This window comes from Sphaeramia orbicularis, chromosome 6 (assembly GCF_902148855.1).
Source record: "Sphaeramia orbicularis chromosome 6, fSphaOr1.1, whole genome shotgun sequence".
Taxonomy (NCBI): domain Eukaryota; kingdom Metazoa; phylum Chordata; class Actinopteri; order Kurtiformes; family Apogonidae; genus Sphaeramia; species Sphaeramia orbicularis.
In genome coordinates, this window is record NC_043962.1 from 7,641,925 (window position 1) to 7,660,451 (window position 18,527).

The 18,527-nt window shown below is 34.7% G+C and overlaps 1 protein-coding gene across 1 annotated transcript in view; it reads left to right on the forward strand.

Moving 5' to 3' along the window:
* The window catches only part of znrf1 (zinc and ring finger 1), a 34,600-nt gene that overhangs the window by 14,434 nt on the left and 1,639 nt on the right, over positions 1 to 18,527 (forward strand). Inside the window, exons 2-4 of the mRNA XM_030136252.1 lie at positions 11,384 to 11,479; positions 14,021 to 14,126; positions 15,991 to 16,081. Coding sequence (XP_029992112.1) covers positions 11,384 to 11,479; positions 14,021 to 14,126; positions 15,991 to 16,048 — 260 coding nt within the window. The 3' untranslated portion in view covers positions 16,049 to 16,081. The remainder of the gene's footprint in view (positions 1 to 11,383; positions 11,480 to 14,020; positions 14,127 to 15,990; positions 16,082 to 18,527) is intronic.

The window sequence follows — 18,527 nt, forward strand, 5'->3', positions numbered from 1 at the left end:
CCTCTTCCTCTTCCTCCTCGTCCTTTTTTCTTCTTATTCTTTTTCCTCTTCCTCCTCCTCCTCCTCTCCCTCCATCTCTTCCTCCTCGTCCTCTTTTTTCTTCTCTTATTCTTATTCCTCTTCCTCCTACTCTTTTTCTTCCTCTTCTTGCTCCTCTTCCTCCTCCTCTTTTTTCTTCTCTTATTCTTTTTCCTCTTCCTTCCTCCTCTTCCTCTCTCTCCTCCTCTTCCTCTCCCTCCTCCTCTTCCTGCTCCTCCTCCTCGTCTTCCTCTCCCTCCTCTTCCTCCTCCTCTTCCTCTCCCTCCTCCTCTTCCTCCTCCTCCTCTTTCTGCTCCTCCTCCTCTTCCTCTCCATTCTCTTCCTCCTCCTCTTCCTCCTCGTCCTCTTTTTTCTTCTGTTATTCTTTTCCCTCTTCCTCCTCCTCTTTTTCCTCCTCTTCCTCCTCCTCCTCTTCCTGCTCCTCCATACTGTTTCCGGGTGTTGTGTCTGGCTTTCAGGGATGGCGCTTTGGTGAACAGGGGGATTGTGGGAACATCTGTGCTGAACTGTCTGTTCGTGGGATTGGTGAATGTAGGTCATCCTCTGCAGTGGATTTCAGTTTGTTTCTCTGTGGACGGGAGGCGTCTGAGGACACGCTCTGATCACGTGCACCAATTATACGACGGAGGAACAGCCACCGAACACACCAATCAGATGGGTCTTTTGTGTTGTTGCTGTTGCCGTGGTGACGGCGCATTGCCCCCTGTCATAGCTGTTTTTCTGCACATACAAAAATGAACACATGCAAAATAACCCACAAAATAAAGAATATAACTAACAAAAGCAACAAAAACAAAGAAACAATCAATAAAATGCACAAAATAATCCAAAAAATGAACAACAGTTTTTAAAATAATAAAGAAACAGTCAGCGAAATTAACAGAGATGAGCAGAATAATCATCAATAAAGAAAATAATAAACCAAAAATGGACAAAATAACCGACAAAATGAAGAAAATAACCAACAAATGCAACAAAATGAAGAAACAATCAACACAATGGACAAAAAAAAGGGTAAAAATGAACAAAATAATCAAAAAATGAACAATAATTATTAAAATAACAAAGAAACAGTCAGTGAAATTAACAGAAATGAGCAGAATAATCATCAATAAAGAAAATAATGAATCTAAAATGAGCAAAATAACCAACAAAATGAAGAAACAATTAACAACATGAACAAAAGTAACTAAATAATCAATAAAATGAACAAAATATCCAACGCAAAGAACAAGAATGAGGAAAATTATTCAAAAACATCACAGAAATGAACAGAAAATGACCAAATTAATCAACAAAATTAAGAAATGTATTATTATTATTATCATTATTATTATTCCAGGATGATAATTATTGGAACCAGAGGTCAGAGTTCACCAACTGTCGACAGATTCAGTGATTATTGTGATTTTTTTTCCTGGTTTGTGATTAGTGGGATAAAAGTCTTTTAAATCGTTTAACCTTCCAGTGGGTGAGCATATGATGCACACTTTACACTTTATTTTATTAAAGGTCATATTTTTTGCAATTTGTCTCAGGTCAGAATTCAAAAGTTGTTCATTTTTGCATGATTTTTAAAATTCTGACCCATCCACTAAAATCATCACATTGTAAAGTTTGTTCAATTCCTACACTAACACCCTTCTACCAAGTGAGTACAAAATGCACACTGACACATTTATACATTTAACATTTGACCTAGAACAAAAAATAATAATGTATATTAACCAATGTTGGTGTTAATCATTAACATATGCCAGGATGAAAAAAATAAAAAAAACTAACAATTTATATGCAGAATATAAAAGTTTTTTTGTTTTTTGGATCAAAAAAATATGGTTTGTTTCCATTACAAACGTGGCATTTGAAGGGTTAAAAATATGACAGTTATAGAGTATTTGGTATTTTTGTTTATTGCTCAAGTTGATGAAATATATTAAAAAAAAAAAAAAAGGTAAAAAAGTTCAAAACAAATTGTATGACAAACATTGTGACGTTCGTTCTCTTGTGTGCAGATTCTGTGCTGTTGTTGATTAGATGGACGTCTGTGGCACAAACCAGAGGGTTATTGATCATTCATAAAGCTGGTCATTCTTTCAGGTTTGGAGGCTGATGTTTGAACTGAACATGACCTTTATTCTCCAGTATCTGAAACAGTCAGCCTGGTAAAACTCCTCCTCCTCCTTCTTCTTTTCCTTCCTGTTTTTCTTATTTTTCTTCTTGTCCTCCATTTTTTCTTCTCATTCTTTTTTTTCTCCTTTTTGTTCTCCTTCTTTTCTTTTTTTCTTCTCCTCTTTCTTCTCCTCCTTTGTCTTTTCCTTCTTTTCCTTTTTTCTTCTTTTTTCTTCATCTTTTCTCTTCTTTTTCTTCTACTCCTTTTTTCTCCTCCTTCGTCTTTTCCTTCTCCTTTTTTCTTCTCCTTGTTCTTTTTCTTCTTCTCCTTAATCTTCTTCTTTTCTCCTTTTTCTTCTCCTTCTTTTTCTTCTTCTCCTCATTCTTCTTCTTCTCCTTTTTTCTTCATCTTTCTCTTTCTTTTTCTTCTACTTCTCTTTTCTCCTCCATCTTTTCCTTCTCCTTTTCCTTTTTTCTTCTACTTCTTTTTCTTCTCCTTATTCTTCTTCTCCTTTTTCTTCATCTTTTTCTCTTTCTTTTTCTTCTACTTCTCCTCTTTTCTCCTCCTTTGTCTTTTCCTTCTCCTTTTCCTTTTTTCTTCTTCTACTTCTCCTTCTCTTTTTTCTCCTGTCTTTTCCCTCTCATTTTTTCTTCTACTTCTCCTTTTTCTTCTTCTTCTCCTCCTTTTTTCTTCTTTTTCTTTTTCTCCTTTTTCTTCTACTTCTCCTTTTTCTTCTCCTTTTTTTGTTTTTCTTCTTTTTTTTCTTCTCCTCTTACTTCTTCTTCCCCTTCTTTTTCTACCCCTTCTTTTTCTTCTCCTCCTCCTTTTTTCATCTTCTTCTTCATGTGTTTAATCTCAGTCGTTGTGGTTTTGTTCCATGTGTTTGTTGTGAGTCTGTGTTTACGTTCAGTCTATTAGTCTGTCAGTGTATTAGTGTGTTAATGTGTTAGTATTATCTGACATATCAGCTGCAGATTCAGTGTAATGATGACGCTGGCAGTGGCGGCGGCGAGGGCCCAGCGGTCATTGTGGTCGTCTGGGGTTCACGGCAACTGTTGCTATGGACGACGCCTCCATGTCGTCAGAACGCTCAGACGTTCTAAAGATAAATGTGTGATTTGTGCAGCGGTCGATACAATGGCAGCTTCCCAAACCCAAAAACACCTGAAAAGACCCAAAAAAAAACCTTAAATCCATCTGTTCACTTCGGTCCAGATGATAAACGGGCGCCATGGTTTTGATTATGGGATGGATAAACACAGACAGTGTCATTACAGTGGCTGTTACACACACTGTTAGAATGACAGAAATACTGATGATAAAACAACAGATAAATCTACATGTGACGTATGAACAGCAGGAAAACCTACAGTTCAATGGATTAAACAGTTTCTATAAACCACAGGGAGTGTACGAAAGTGACCTTCGACCTTTACATGTCTTGAACTCTTTAGTTCAGACAAGATGAGGTTCATGGCATAATTTACTGATGTTTTATACCAGGAACAAACAGAATGAAAGTACGCAAAATGAAGCAAAGATGAACAAAATAATTCATAAAATGAGCAAACAAATCAATAAAATGAACAAAACAATCAATAAAATGGACAAAATAATCAATGAAATGAACAAAAACAATAAAACAAACAAAAGAATCAATGAAATGAACAAAAACAATAAAACAAACAAAAGAATCAATAAAATGAACAAAAATGATCAATAAAATGAACAAAACAATCAATGAGATGAACAAAACAATAAAACAAACAAAAGAATCGATAAAATGAATTAAAGAATTAATAAAATTAACAAAACAATCAATGAAATGAACAAAACAATGAAACGAACAAAAGAATCAATGAAATGAACAACACAATCAATAAATTGAACAAAAAAATCAATAAAATGAACAAAAAAAAATCGATGAAATGATCAAGTTAATCAATGACATGAACGTAATAATCAATGAAATACCCAAAAATATATTGGTCTGAATGTTGAACCTGAACTGAAATGATTTTAACTCCACTGATTGTTAACAGCTTTTGGCATTAACTGCAGTTGTTGTTGTTGTTGTTGTTGTTGTTGTCATTGTTGTCAGTCATATCTCCTTTTTCCATCTGAGTTGTGTATTTGTTGTGTATTTTTTGTGCATTCATTGTGTATTTGTTGTGTTTTCAGTGTTGTGTATTGCCTGTATATTTTTTGCAAATTTCTGTGTTCATTGTGTGTTTTTGTGTATTCATAGTGTATTTGTTGTGTACGTGTTGTATTAGTTGTGTATTTGTTGTTGTGTACTGCTTGTGTATTTGTTGTATACTGGTTGTGAATGTGTTGTATTGGTTGTGTATTTGTTGTTGTGTACTGGTTGTGTATTTGTTGTGTATGTGTTGTACTGGTTGTGTATTTGTTGTGTACTGGTTGTGTACTGGTTGTGTATTTGTTGTGTATGTGTTGTGTTGGTTGTGTATTTGTTGTGTATGTGTTGTATTGGTTGTGTATTTGTTGTGTACGTGTTGTATTGGTTGTGTATTTGTTGTGTATGTGTTGTATCGGTTGTGTATTTGTTGTGTACGTGTTGTATTGGTTTTGGATTCGTTGTATTGGTTGTGTATTGGTTGTGTAGTTGTTATATTGGTTGTGTATTTGTTGTGTATATGTTGTATTGGTTGTGTTTTGTTGTGTGCATGTTGTATTGGTTGTGTAGTTGTTGTATTGGTTGAGCAGTTGTTGTATTGGTCATGTAGTTGTTGTGTACATGTTGTATTGGTTGTGTATTTTTTGTGTCGTTGTTGTATTGGTTGTGTATTGGTTGTGTACATGTTGCATTGGTTGTGTATTTTTAATGTAGTTGCTGTATTGGTTGTGTATTGGTTGTGTCGTTGTTGTATTGGTTGTGTATTGGTTGTGTAGTTGTTGTATTGGTTGTGTATTTGTTGTGTACATGTTGTATTGGCTGTGTAGTTGTTGTATTGGTTGTGCAGTTGTTGTATTGGTTGTGTATTTGTTGTATTGGTTGTGTATTGGTTGTGTAGTTGTTGTATTAGTTGTGTATTTGTTGTGTACATGTTGTATTGGTTGTGTAGTTGTTGTACTGGTTGTGTACATGTTGTATTGGTTGTGTAGTTGTTGTATTGGTTGTGTATTGGTTGTGTACATGTTGTATTGGTTGTGTAGTTGTTGTATTGGTTGTGTATTGGTTGTGTAGTTGTTGTATTGGTTGTGTAGTTGTTGTATTAGTTGTGTATTTGTTGTGTACATGTTGTATTGGTTGTGTAGTTGTTGTACTGGTTGTGTACATGTTGTATTGGTTGTGTAGTTGTTGTATTGGTTGTGTAGTTGTTGTATTGGGTGTGTATTGGCTGTGTAGTTGTTGTATTGGTTGTGTATGTGTTGTATGTGTTGTGTATTGGTTGTGTAGGTGTTGTATTGGTTGTGTATTGGTTGTGTATTTGTTGTGTACATTTTGTATTGGTTGTGTAGTTGTTGTATTGGTTGTGTAGTTGCTGGTCTATTGTTTCCTCTGGGGTGAATCTGCTCTCAGGGTTAATTAAGTGCTCAGGGACTCATGGGTAGAAAAACATCCTCATTTAACCCCCAGTGACTCCGCCCCCTGGCCGTCCTCACACTACCCGTCTGCGTCTGCATCTCCGTCTGCGTCTCGGTCTGCGTCTCCTCCCTCTCTGTTTGTGTAAACGTCCTCCTCCTCTCCTCCATCTTCTCCTCGTCTGTTTCGTTCTCTCTCCTTTTCGCTCTGTCCTGTTGCCATGGAAACGGTCGGTCTAAGGTGAGGCGTTGCGCTAGTTGTAGGTTGTGATGTCACGTGACCGCTGGTTTCCGGATCTGCCATAAATGGTCGCGGTGGTGGAGGTTCTTCCTGTTTGATCCACGTCTGTGATGCACATGCCCAGTTTTACCTGAGTTCATCTGGAAGGTTCGGCTTTAAATATTTCATTCATTTATTATTCATTGAATCTATTTGTTTCATTCATAAAAGACACAGAATAAGAAACCCTGCTCTTACGTGTCAGTATTGTTTCTATAAATACGTGCGGCTGCAGCTGTGTCACTTCCAGTCCTTGTGCGTTCCGTCGTCTCTCAGACCGAGGCCTGCTGATGCTGTTGATGTGATGGTGTCCTCATGTGACCTCCTCCACCAGACTGAACTCTGTGCGTTTGTGCCGGGGATGCTCGGTCCTCCATGTTTACAGATAAACACGACAACCATATTTAACTACATGTACAATTTATCTGCACCTAAACCTGCACATTCCCTGTTTAATGATTTACCATATTTGTTTGTGTATTTTATCATATATTTTAGTGCATTTAAGTATATTTTATCATATGTTTTAGTGTATTTTATCATATATTTTAGTGTATTCTATGATATATTTTAGTGCATTTAAGTGGATTTTATCATATATTTTAGTGCATTTAAGTGGATTTTATCATATATTTTAGTGTTTTTATCATATATTTTAGTGTATTCTATGATATATTTTAGTGCATTTAAGTATATTTTTTCATATATTTTAGTGCATTTAAGTGGATTTTATATATTTTAGTGTATTTTATCATATATTTTAGTGTATTCTATGATATATTTTAGTGCATTTAGGTGGATTTTATTATTATATATTTTAGTATATTCTAAGATAAATTTTAGTGCATTTAAGTATATTTTATTATACATTTTAGTGCATTTAAGTGGATTTTATCATATATTGTAGTGTATTCTATGATATATTTTAGTGCATTTAAGTGGATTTTATTATATATTTTAGTGCATTTAAGTGGATTTTATTATTATATATTTAAGTGGATTTTATCATATATTTTAGTGTATTCTATGATATATTTTAGTGCATTTAAATGGATTTTATCATATATTTTAGTGCATTTAAGTGGATTTTATCATCTATTTTAGCCTATTTTATCATGTATTTTAGTGCATTTAAGTGTATTTTATTATTATATATTTTAGTGGATTTTATCATATATTTTAGTGTATTCTACGATATATTTTAGTACATTTAAGTGGATTTTATCATATATTTTAGTGAATTTAAATGGATTTTATCAAATATTTTAGTCTATTTTATCATATATTTTAGTGTATTCTATGATATATTTTAGTGCATCTAAGGGGATTTTATCATATATTTTGGTGTATTTTAGTGTATTTCATCATATATGTTAGTGTATTTTAGTGTATTTCATCATATATTTCAATGCATTTTATGGTATTTTATCATATATTTTATTGTATTTTATCATAAACAGGAAAACCATATTCAACTACATATACAACTTATCCTCTCCTCCGTACACTATATCGCCAAAAGTATTGGGACGCGTGCCTTTATGTAGCAGCTGTATTTGTGTGTTGTGTAAGATATGACAAAACTGATCTTTTTTGGACACTTGCTGTTTATTCCTGGCAGAAAAGCATACAGTCAGTGTCATTAGTAACACCCGAGCCTTGTTCTCACACTGCTAAGTCAAAATAAAAAAAATCAAAGTTAGCTAACACACCACATGCTAATCATGCTATGAACATATAATGAAGAATATTGTCATTTTCATTCAAGACTATGCTCAACCGACAGGGAGCTAAGCGTTACACAAATATAATGGTGTAATACAGTCATTTAGATATGAAATTAAAATAAAAAATGTAAAATAATGACAGGACTGACAGTGTGTGTACTTACCAGGTAGAGAGCACAGCCAAACTGTTACTGTCTTCCTGGGGTGCACGACCCTAGTCCGCAGGGGTGTTGCGTTCAATGGCGATAAAATAAAATTGTAATTAATACAATAAAACAGTGTGACATGGCGAGTGGAATCATGCACTACATACATGAACTCTGTTACATTTACACACATATGGACTTTAATACCATCCCACAATCCATGGGTTGAATATAGAGCTATTCCACCTTAAACAGCTTTAAGGAGGATGACACCACTGTTCAGTCTGGTTGATAACTTAACCCTAACCAAGTGTTTTTCAACCTTGGGGTCCGAACCCCACGTGGGGTCACCTGGAATTCAAATGGGGTTGCCTGAAATTTCCAGTAATTGATTAAAAAAAAAAAAAAAAAAAGTAATAAAAAAATATATGGTGAGTTAAGAGAGACAATCCCAGTCCATAAAAGACATGACAAACTGTGAGTCTGAAACTGAAGCACTGTGATTCTATTTATGTTTCAAATGTTCATTGTGGTCGGTTTCAGATGCTGCAGCTCTTTGATAATTATCACCTCCACCAGGAGGTACTGTGATCACTTTGCTTTGTGTGTTTGTTTGTTTGTTTGTTAGCAACTTTATGGGAAAACCATTCTAACCATCTTTACCAAATTGTCCCCACAGATAGGCCTAGGCCCTGGGACCAACCCATTCAATTTTGGGCCAAGTAGGCCAAAGTTCAAGGTCACAGCAAGGTCACAAAATCTACAATTTTCCTATCTCTCATCATTGAGCAATTTTCAAAAATTCATAAAAAAATTCAAAACGACTCCGATTAGAATCCAATTTGATCCACCTGTAGCTTATAACAATATCTTGTATCTGGCACAAAATTGTCCACATCCACTGTGGAATGTGGACTCTGTGGACATTTACATTTAACACTGAAAATCCCATTTACCACACATTTTTCATTATAACTCAACAAATATTGATTGGAATTGAATATAATTTGACAAACACATGACTGGTACCAAGCTTCAACTATTCCTGCTGTATGGAACAACCTGGAAACTGTTGAATTTAAAAGAAATAGTCGATCCACACATGCACACCGTTCAGGGTGCTTGGCGGAGGTTTGCGTTCTCTGAACACTTGTTCATAGTTTGAGTTCTTGTTTGTTCAGTATTAATTGTCAGCCTTGTAAATACAAGCTGGACTGACTGTACATATCCTGACCAAGGAAAATAAAATTCTCACTTTGTGCAGTAATCTACACCTGGCTTTTCTGCCTCAGTCCACAATGATATACATTATATAGACTAAATGTCATCTAAAATTAAGGTTTTTGTTTGCAACATATAGCAAACTATTACATGATCAAAAACAATTATTTTTAGCAAAAAAAAAAAAGTGGCTCCCTTTTGAATGTCTGGGGTCGCCAGAAATTTGTGATGTTAAAATGGGGTCATGAGTAAAAAAAGGTTGGAACCACTGCCCTAACCCTTAAACAGTCTTAAAAACTCATAAATTCAACTGAATCAAACCTGTAGATACAGCTGAGACGCCTCTATATTTAATTAGATTTATTTGTTTATTGTGTGTGAACAGTGAACATTAATGAACGTCTGACACTAACATGTGTTAATACTGAGGTCCCAGAGTTATTAACATGCTTTTAAGGCAAGACAAGTTTATTTATATGGCACATTTCAGCATCAAGGCAATTCAAGGTGCTTCACACAGGACACCGAAATACAACGACAAGGGAAAAAGAAACATATTTAAAATATTATAAAAGAAACATGTAAAAGGTGATTAAAAACAGCACATAAGAAAACAACACGTAAAACCCACAAATATAAAAACACACACATTAAAGTAAGAGTTGTAGTGCAGAGTTTTGAAGGAGAAAATAAAATTTAAAAAGTAAAAAGCCTTTTAGTCAATGGCAGCAGTGAACAGGTGAGTCTTTAACCTGGACTTAAAAGAATTCAGACTCTCAGCAGACCTGATAATGATTTAATTCAATTAAACAGCATTATTGAAACATGTGCTGTGTATTTTTTAGCCTTGATGAGCCTTCATCTGTTCTTAGTGTGACTTATTCCCTCTGTGTTAAATGTAAAGTATGTTCACGTTGGTCAACACTTCACCCACAACAAATATACGACACAAATCTGTGGAACATGAACCTCATCCTCATGTCTGATCCAGGTTCATGTCTGTCCTGGTCTGAACCCAGACCACCTTCATCCTCCACTCGTGTCTCCATCTCTGTCTGTGGACGTCCACATGGAGCAGCTGAAAATAGACCAGGAGGGAAATCTGGGTCAGTGGGGGGTGGGATGGGGGGTCGGACTCCAGTAAAACGGTCTGTGTGGAACTAACTGTCAACATTATCCAACCGCTGGGTCCAGTTTGGCTCTTAGTCCTGGTCCAGTTTGGCTCCTGGTCCTGGTTCTAGTTCTTGTCCTGGTTCTGGTTCTTGTCCTAGTCCTGATTCTGGTTCTTGTCCTAGTCCTAGTCCTGGTTCTGGTCCTGGTTCTAGTTCTTGTCCTTGTCCTAGTCCTGGTCCTGGTCCTGGTCCTGGTTCTGGTCCTGGTTCTAGTTCTTGTCCTACTCCTGTGTCTGGTTCTGGTTCTTGTCCTAGTCCTGGTCCTGGTTCTGGTTCTGGTTCTGGTTCTTGTCCTGGTCCTGGTTCTAGTTCTTGTCCTAGTCCTGGTTCTGGTCCGGGTTCTAGTTCTTGTCCTAGTCCTGGTTCTGGTTCTGGTTCTTGTCCTTGTCCTGGTTCAGGTCCTGGTTCTAGTTCTTGTCCTAGTCCTGGTTCTGGTCCGGGTTCTAGTTCTTGTCCTACTCCTGTGTCTGGTTCTGGTTCTGGTTCTTGTCCTGGTTCTAGTTCTTGTCCTAGTCCTGGTCCTAGTCCTGGTTCTGGTTCTTGTCCTAGTCCTGGTTCTGGTCCTGGTTCTGGTTCTTGTCCTAGTCCTATTCCTGGTCCTGGTTCTGGTCCTGGTTCTAGTTCTTGTCCTAGTCCTGGTTCTGGTCCTGGTTCTAGTTCTTGTCCTAGTCCTGGTTCTGATTCTGGTCCTGGCCCTGGTTCTAGTTCTTGTCCTGGTCCTGGTTCTGGTCCTGGTTCTAGTTCTTGTCCTAGTCCTGGTTCTGGTCCTGGTTCTAGTTCTTGTCCTGGTCCTGGTCCTGGTTCTAGTTCTTGTCCTGGTCCTGGTTCTAGTTCTTGTCCTAGTCCTGGTTCTGGTTCTGGTTTCCAGTGCTGGTCCCAAACCCAGGTAAATACAGAGGGTTGAGTTATGGAGGACATCTCTGTTCCACGGTGGACGACGCCCACGGTGACGAGTCGTTTATCACCTTTGGACATAAACGTGTCAGTGCTCACATCTCACTGTGATTGGTCCATTTTCTGTCTGTTGGTCTGAGTTTCAATGGTGCTGATTAAGCTCAATATGATAAAACACCACAGACTAACGATGGTTTGGTTTAATATGAAGCCTTTTGACCTGGTCTCTGTCCGTCCGTCTGTAGGATTCAAGTGTCCTGTCTGCTCCAAGTCTGTGGCGTCCAATGAGATGGAGGTCCACTTCATCATGTGTCTCAGCAAGCCCCGCCTCTCCTACAACGGTAAGACACGCCCCCATCTGACTCTAAACCAGGGGTCTCAAACTCATTTCCTTTCAGGGGCCACATTCAGTCCCATTTGATCTCTAGTGGGCCGGACCAGTACAATAATAGCATAATAATCTATAAGTAATGACAACTCCAAAATTTTGTCTTTGTTTTAGTGGAAAAAATCCCATTAAATTATGAAAATCCTTACTTTTATAAACTATCCAAATAAAAAAGACGTAAATAACCTGAAAAAACTGACATTTCTTCAGAAAAATAAGTGGAATTTTAACAATATTCTACCTCAACTTATCATTTCTACATGTCCTTTATGGATCGGATTTACAAAGACACTAAACACTGAGGAACAGGCAGAAAAATAGTTAAAATCGTGCTTAATTTTCTTTAGACATTTCAGGTTGTTCATATTTGTTCAAGTTATTCGCATTTAATTGTTACGGGATACTTTGTAAATGTAAATATTTCCATAATTTAATGTTATTTTTTGCACTAAAACAAAGAAAAAAATTTGAAGTTGTTAATTCAAGATTTTTTGCTTAATTCAAGATTTTTTTTGCTAAATTTAAGATTTTTTTGGCTTAATTCTAGATTTTTTTTACTTAATTGGAGATTTTTTTTTTGCTTAATTCAAGATTTTTTTTGCTAAATTTAAGATTCTTTTTAGCTTAATTCTAGATTTTTTTTTACTTAATGAGGATTTTTTTTTTGCTTAATTCAAGATTTTTTTTGCTAAATTTAAGATTTTTTGGCTTAATTCTAGATTTTTTTTACTTAATTGAAGAATTTCTTTTTGCCTAATTCAAGATTTTTTTTGCTAAATTTAAGATTTTTTTGGCTTAATTCTAGATTTTTTTTACATAATTGAAGATTTTTTTTGCTTAATTGAAGATTTTTTTTGCTAAATTTAAGATTTTTTTGGCTTAATTCTAGATTTTTTTTTACTTGGGATTTTTTTTTTTTGCTTAATTCAAGATTTTTTTGCTAAATTTAAGATTTTTTTGGCTTAATTCTAGATTTTTTTTACTTAATTGAAGATTTTTTCTTTTTTTTTTGCTTATTTGAAGATTTTTTTCCTTAATTCAAGTTAAATTTTTTCTTTTGCTTAATTCAATTCAAGACTGTGGAATTTTTGCACTTCGCAAATTCATCCCAGGGGCCAGATTGGAACCTTTGGCCCCCGGGCTGCATGTTTGAGACCCCTACTCTAAACCCTGCTTACCACCTTCCAGTCCAACCTGTGGACCCTGTGGACAATAAGCTAACACTTAGCATTAGCATCACCTAGCATCACCTTTGACCCCTCTGGCCTGCAGAGTTCCACCCCTTTTGTCCAAATATGGTCACTTCCAAAAAGCCAGAATTAACAAACTCCTGCCTTTAGATCAGTCGTCACAGTTCATCTGTCTATGGCAGCAGTGTCAAATATACAGCCCGCGGCCCAAAACTGGTCCGCAAAAGAGTCCAATCTGGTCCATGGGATGAAAACGACACTGACGATGTTAACGATCAATGACGTTAAAATCATTTTAGTTCAGGGTCCGAATTCAGACCAATATGATCTAAAGTGGGTCAGACCAGTAAAATAATAACAGAATAACATAGAAATAATGACAAACACAAATTTATCTCTTTGTTTTAGTGTAAAAAAGTTAAAAAACTACAAATAATCGTTTAAAATAACATCAACAACTTGAAACACCTTAAGAAAAATAAGTGTCATTTTAATAATATTCTGCCTCAGTTTATCATTTCCACATGTACATAATAACTTACAGATCACAGTGGATCTACAAATACACAAAACATTTAATAACAGACAGACTATTGGTACAATTACACTGATTTATATGAAGACATTTAAGGTTGTTCATACTGTATTTGTTCAAATTATTCATATTTTTTGTCAAAGGTTAGTTTGAAAATGTAAATATTTTCATGTAATTTTACTTTTTTACAATAAAACAACAAGAAAATTCATTATTGTCATTATTTATAATTTATTCTGTTATTATTTTGCTTCAGATCATATTGGTCTGAATGTGGAATCTGAACTAAAATGATTTTAAGTTTGTTTATTGTTAATATCTTCAATGTCATATTTTCATTCCATAAATTTATCCCACGGACCGGATTGGACCCTTTTTTTGGTCCAGTTTTGTTCCACGGGCCGCATGTTTGACACACCTGTTTTAATGTTTCATTGAACGATTTTTGACCAACACAAAACAGTTCCAAACAGTTCATACGTGTCTGTTTTTAGCCTGCGTTCATTAAATAAACACATTAAAACACTCCTCTGTGGACGTGGGTGGGGCTGAGTTTGACGGACGGCGGCGTTGGAGTCGGTAAACACCGCCTGTCGGAGCAGAATCCGGCCTTTATCCTTGTGCAATGCACCAACCTGGCGCCGTCTGCCATGTTTGATCTGCCGTCAGCGTCTGGGATGGAGTGTGTTGGTGCTGAATACTGATGGGCTGCTGTGTGTGTGTGTGTGTGGGTGTGTGTGTGTGTGTGTGTGTGTTTGTGTCACCTCAGATGATGTGTTGGCGAGGGACGCCGGTGAGTGTGTGATCTGTCTGGAGGAGCTGCAGCAGGGAGACACCATCGCCAGACTGCCGTGCCTCTGCATCTACCATAAAAGGTAACCGACGCTCCTGTCAATCACTGCTCATTCCATGGATAAGCCCCGCCCCCTCAGTGACTGCTGCTACCTTTGGAAAATCAAACTGTGGCACTGACTCACTAAGTAATACTCCAAAAAAAAAACAAAAAAAACGAACAGAAACTGGGAAAACTAGCTCTGAAATGTAAAAGGGATCCTTAAATGAGTCCTTAGTTAAGGGTTTAATTATCCCTAAAATTTATCCTTAACCCATAAAGACTCAATGCTACTGTTGTGGCAGTTCCCAAATGATTTTGTCCTCTCTAATTCACCTATCTTAAGTGGTTTATCACCATTTATTATAATATTATCCTCTTTATATTGCATTTTGTTTCAGTGTAAATCATGTCTTTTCCTATATTTCATTCACTGACCACGTAGATGTTCATAAAAGCTCAGATTAAAGTTGAGAGTTATTATATCAGAAACAGAGAAGACTGATGAAAAAGTGACTTTTTCAGCAAAGATATCATAAACTGAACCTAAACCCAGTGTCTCCATCCACTGTCATTGATCCAACTCCATGGGTTTTACTGGTGAACCAATGTTGTAGAAGACGATGGTGTTTCCATGGTAACTACGAAGCCTCTGAACGTCCAAATGGGTCATATCTGATAACCATGAAAGGCTGACAAATTGTATTTTACCTTCATTAATTCAACGAACTGATAAGTTTAGTGGTTCAGAAGTTTTTAGACATTGTAGATCAGTAGATGCTTTTGGTTAATAGTGGCTGTTTGGGTTTTTATGGGTTAAATCTCACATTCACTTCATCTTAAAATGTCTGAAAAAGTCAGAAATTCAGCATCATTAAACCTGCACATACGTACTCTGTTTAAGTATTTACCATATTTGTTTGTGTATTTATTATATATTTTAGTGCATTTAAGTATATTTTATCATATACTTTGGTGTATTTTATCATATATTTTAGTGCATTTAAATGTGTTTTATCATATATTCTAGTGCGTTTTAGTGTATTTTATCACATATTTTAGTGTATTTTATGATATATTTTAGTGTATTTATGACATATTTTAGTGCATTTAAGTGTATTTTATCATATATTTTGGTGTATTTTAGTGTATTTCATCATATATTTTAGTGCATTTCATTGTATTTTATCACATATTTTAATGCATTATAGTGTATTTTATCATATATTTTAGTGTATTTTACTGCATTTCATTATGTATTTTAGTGCATTTTACTGTATTTTATATATTTTAGTGCATTTTACTGTATTTTATCATATATTTTAGTGTATTTTATCATATATTTTAGTGCATTTTATTGTATTTTATCATATATTTTATTGTATTTTAGTGCATTTCATTATGTATTTTAGTGCATTTTTGTGTATTTTATATATTTTAGTGCATTTTACTGTATTTTATCATATATTTTAGTGTATTTTGGTATATTTTATCATATATTTTAGTGCATTTTATTGTATTTTATCATGTATTTTATTGTATTTTATCATATATTTTAGTGTATTTTATCATATATTTTGTGCATTTTAGTGTATTTTATTATATATTTTAATGCATTTTAGTGTATTTCATCATATATTTTAGTGTATTTTATTGTATTTTATCATATATTTTAATGTATTTTAGTGTATTTCATCATATATTATAGCGTGCTTTATCATATATTTTAATGCATTTTAGTGTATTGTATCATATATTTTAGTGTATTTTTCTGCGTTAGTGTATTTTATAATATGGATTATATACACTATAATACATATTTCCATTTGATGTTCAATGCAGATGTTCATTAATGTGCACCGTCCAAACCAAATAAACTAAATAACCCGTGTGTATTTTTTGTGCAGCTGTATAGACTCCTGGTTCGAGATCAATCGTTCGTGTCCTGAACATCCTTCTGACTGACGAACACGACGCCCAGTATCAGCAACGCTTAAGGTGAAGTAAAACTCAACAAATCCAACAGAACATACCAGCAAATATCACTGTTATCACCACAGGAACTTAAACTGTGGAATAATTTAAAAAATATCAGGAAAAGCTGAGGAGGATTCAGTTAAAAAGTGAGTGTTTGATTGTAATTATGTGAAGGATTCAGGTCTTTTAATTTTAGTGAATTGTGTATTTTAATCTCTTATCATATATTTTACTGTATTTTTCTGTATTTTAGTGCAGTTTAGAATATGTTTTAATCCATTTTAGTGAATTATTTGTGTATTTTACAGTATTTCATCATATACTTTAGTGCATTTTAGTGCATTTTAGCATGTTTTAATACATTTTAGTGAATTACTTGTATATTTTAGTGTATTTTATCAAATATTTTACTGCATTTTAGTGTATTTTTCTGCATTTCAGTGTATGTAGTGCAGATTAGAATATGTTTTAATCCATTTTAGTGAATTATTTGTGTATTTTACTGTATTTCATCATATATTTTAGGGCATTTTAGTGTACCATAGTGCATTTTAGTGCATTTCAGCATGTTTTAATGCATTTTAGTGAATTATTTGTGTATTTTAGTGTATTTCATCAAATATTTTAGTGCATTTTAGTGCATTATAGTGCATTTTAGTGCATTTCAGCATGTTTTAATGCATTATAGTGCATTATTTGTGTATTTTTGTGTATTTCGTCATATATTTTAGTGCACTTTTTTTTTTTTTTTTTTATACTCTTTATTTTAATGCTTTGAATCACTTTTACAGTGCATTAACAATGCTAAATAACAAAGAAAAAAAAATAAAAAATTGGGGGTGGAAACCCGCACAATAAAACAAGGGGGATGTTGTTCCTTATACATTCGACAGTTTTTCCATACTCAATCTGATATCATGAATTTCTGTCCTTGAATATGATCCATTTCTCCCATCTTCGCTTAAAAGTTCCCATCTTAATCCTCAGTTGAAATGTTAATTTTTCCATGGAGTATATTTCTTCTATAATGTCCAGCCATTGTTGTAGTCGTAGAGGGTCACTTTTTAACCAGTTCCTTGTGACTACCTTTTTACAGGCAAGAATTAAAATTTTAAATAAGTAAATGTCTTCTCTTTTAATTATGTCATCAGGTATTAGACCAAGGTAGATAGTCTGGGGGTCCATTGGAATTTTATAATTTAAAATATTCTCCATTGTCTGAAAAATATGGTTCCAAAACATTTGCATTTTTACACATGTCCAGAAGATATGCGAGTGATTGGCATTCATGTGTCCACATCTTCTCCAACATTGCTGCTGTTTTCCCAGTTGTTTGCTTTTAATATTTGGTGTAATAAAGAAGCGAATGAGGTTTTTCCAGCCAAATTCTCGCCAACCTTTAGAGCTGGTGGATGTTAGCTGTGTTTTGCACATAGAATGCCACTCACTTTCAGACAGAGTAATATCCAATTCAGATTCCCATTTCGATTTAACATAAAATGAATTCACACCATTACATTTTGTAGACCCTGATATAATTTAGACACAGTCTTAGTGGGTGTGTGTTTGTAAGCTCCTGTGAAGACCTTAATCAGTTCACTGCCCTCTGATAAGTTACTTTTAATCTCTCTGTCAAAAAAATGTTTTACCTGTAAATATCCATACTGATCCTTATCCTCCAAATTATATTGTTTTTTTATTTTATCAAATGATTTAAAAGTTTTCCCCTCAATGAGTGTACAAATGACTGTTATTCCCTTTTCTCTCCACCTCAGAAATCTATTATCAGATTTAGCAGGGGTGAATTTATCTGACTGGGAAGGCCATACCAGGAGCTTACTATCATTTTCCAAATTATATTTCTTAATAATCACATTCCATATTCTCAATTGTTCTTTTATGATGTCATTATCTCCCTTATATTCTGTGTGTTCTTTACCCCCTAAACAAGCCTGAGGTTGTGAAATGTCTAAATTTAAATCAATATGTTTCCATTTGGGTTGATACTCGGGGGAACACCAATTTACAATACACCTCATTTGGGCTGCGTAGTAATACTGTTTCAGATTAGGTAAAGCTAGACCTCCTTCCAATTTTCCCAACTGAAGTGTTTTAAGTTTTACCCTTGGTTTTGTCCCAGCCCAAATAAATCTAGATACTAATTTGTCCCACGTCACAAACTGAGAGTCAGGGATTCGGACCGGAAGTGATAAAAAGAGATAGAGTAGTCTAGGCAATAGATTCATTTTCACCACCTCTATCCTTGAACTCAAATCTAGTGTTAATGTTGACCAATTTATTATATCTTTCTGTATTCTATTATTTATTACCTTGTAATTTATCTCATACAATCTATACAAGTCTTGAGTGATTAGTATCCCCAAGTATTTTATTATTTTTGTGTCCCATTTTAATTTATATTTATGCCTGATAGTTTTGCTTGGAGTATAATTTATACCCAGTATTT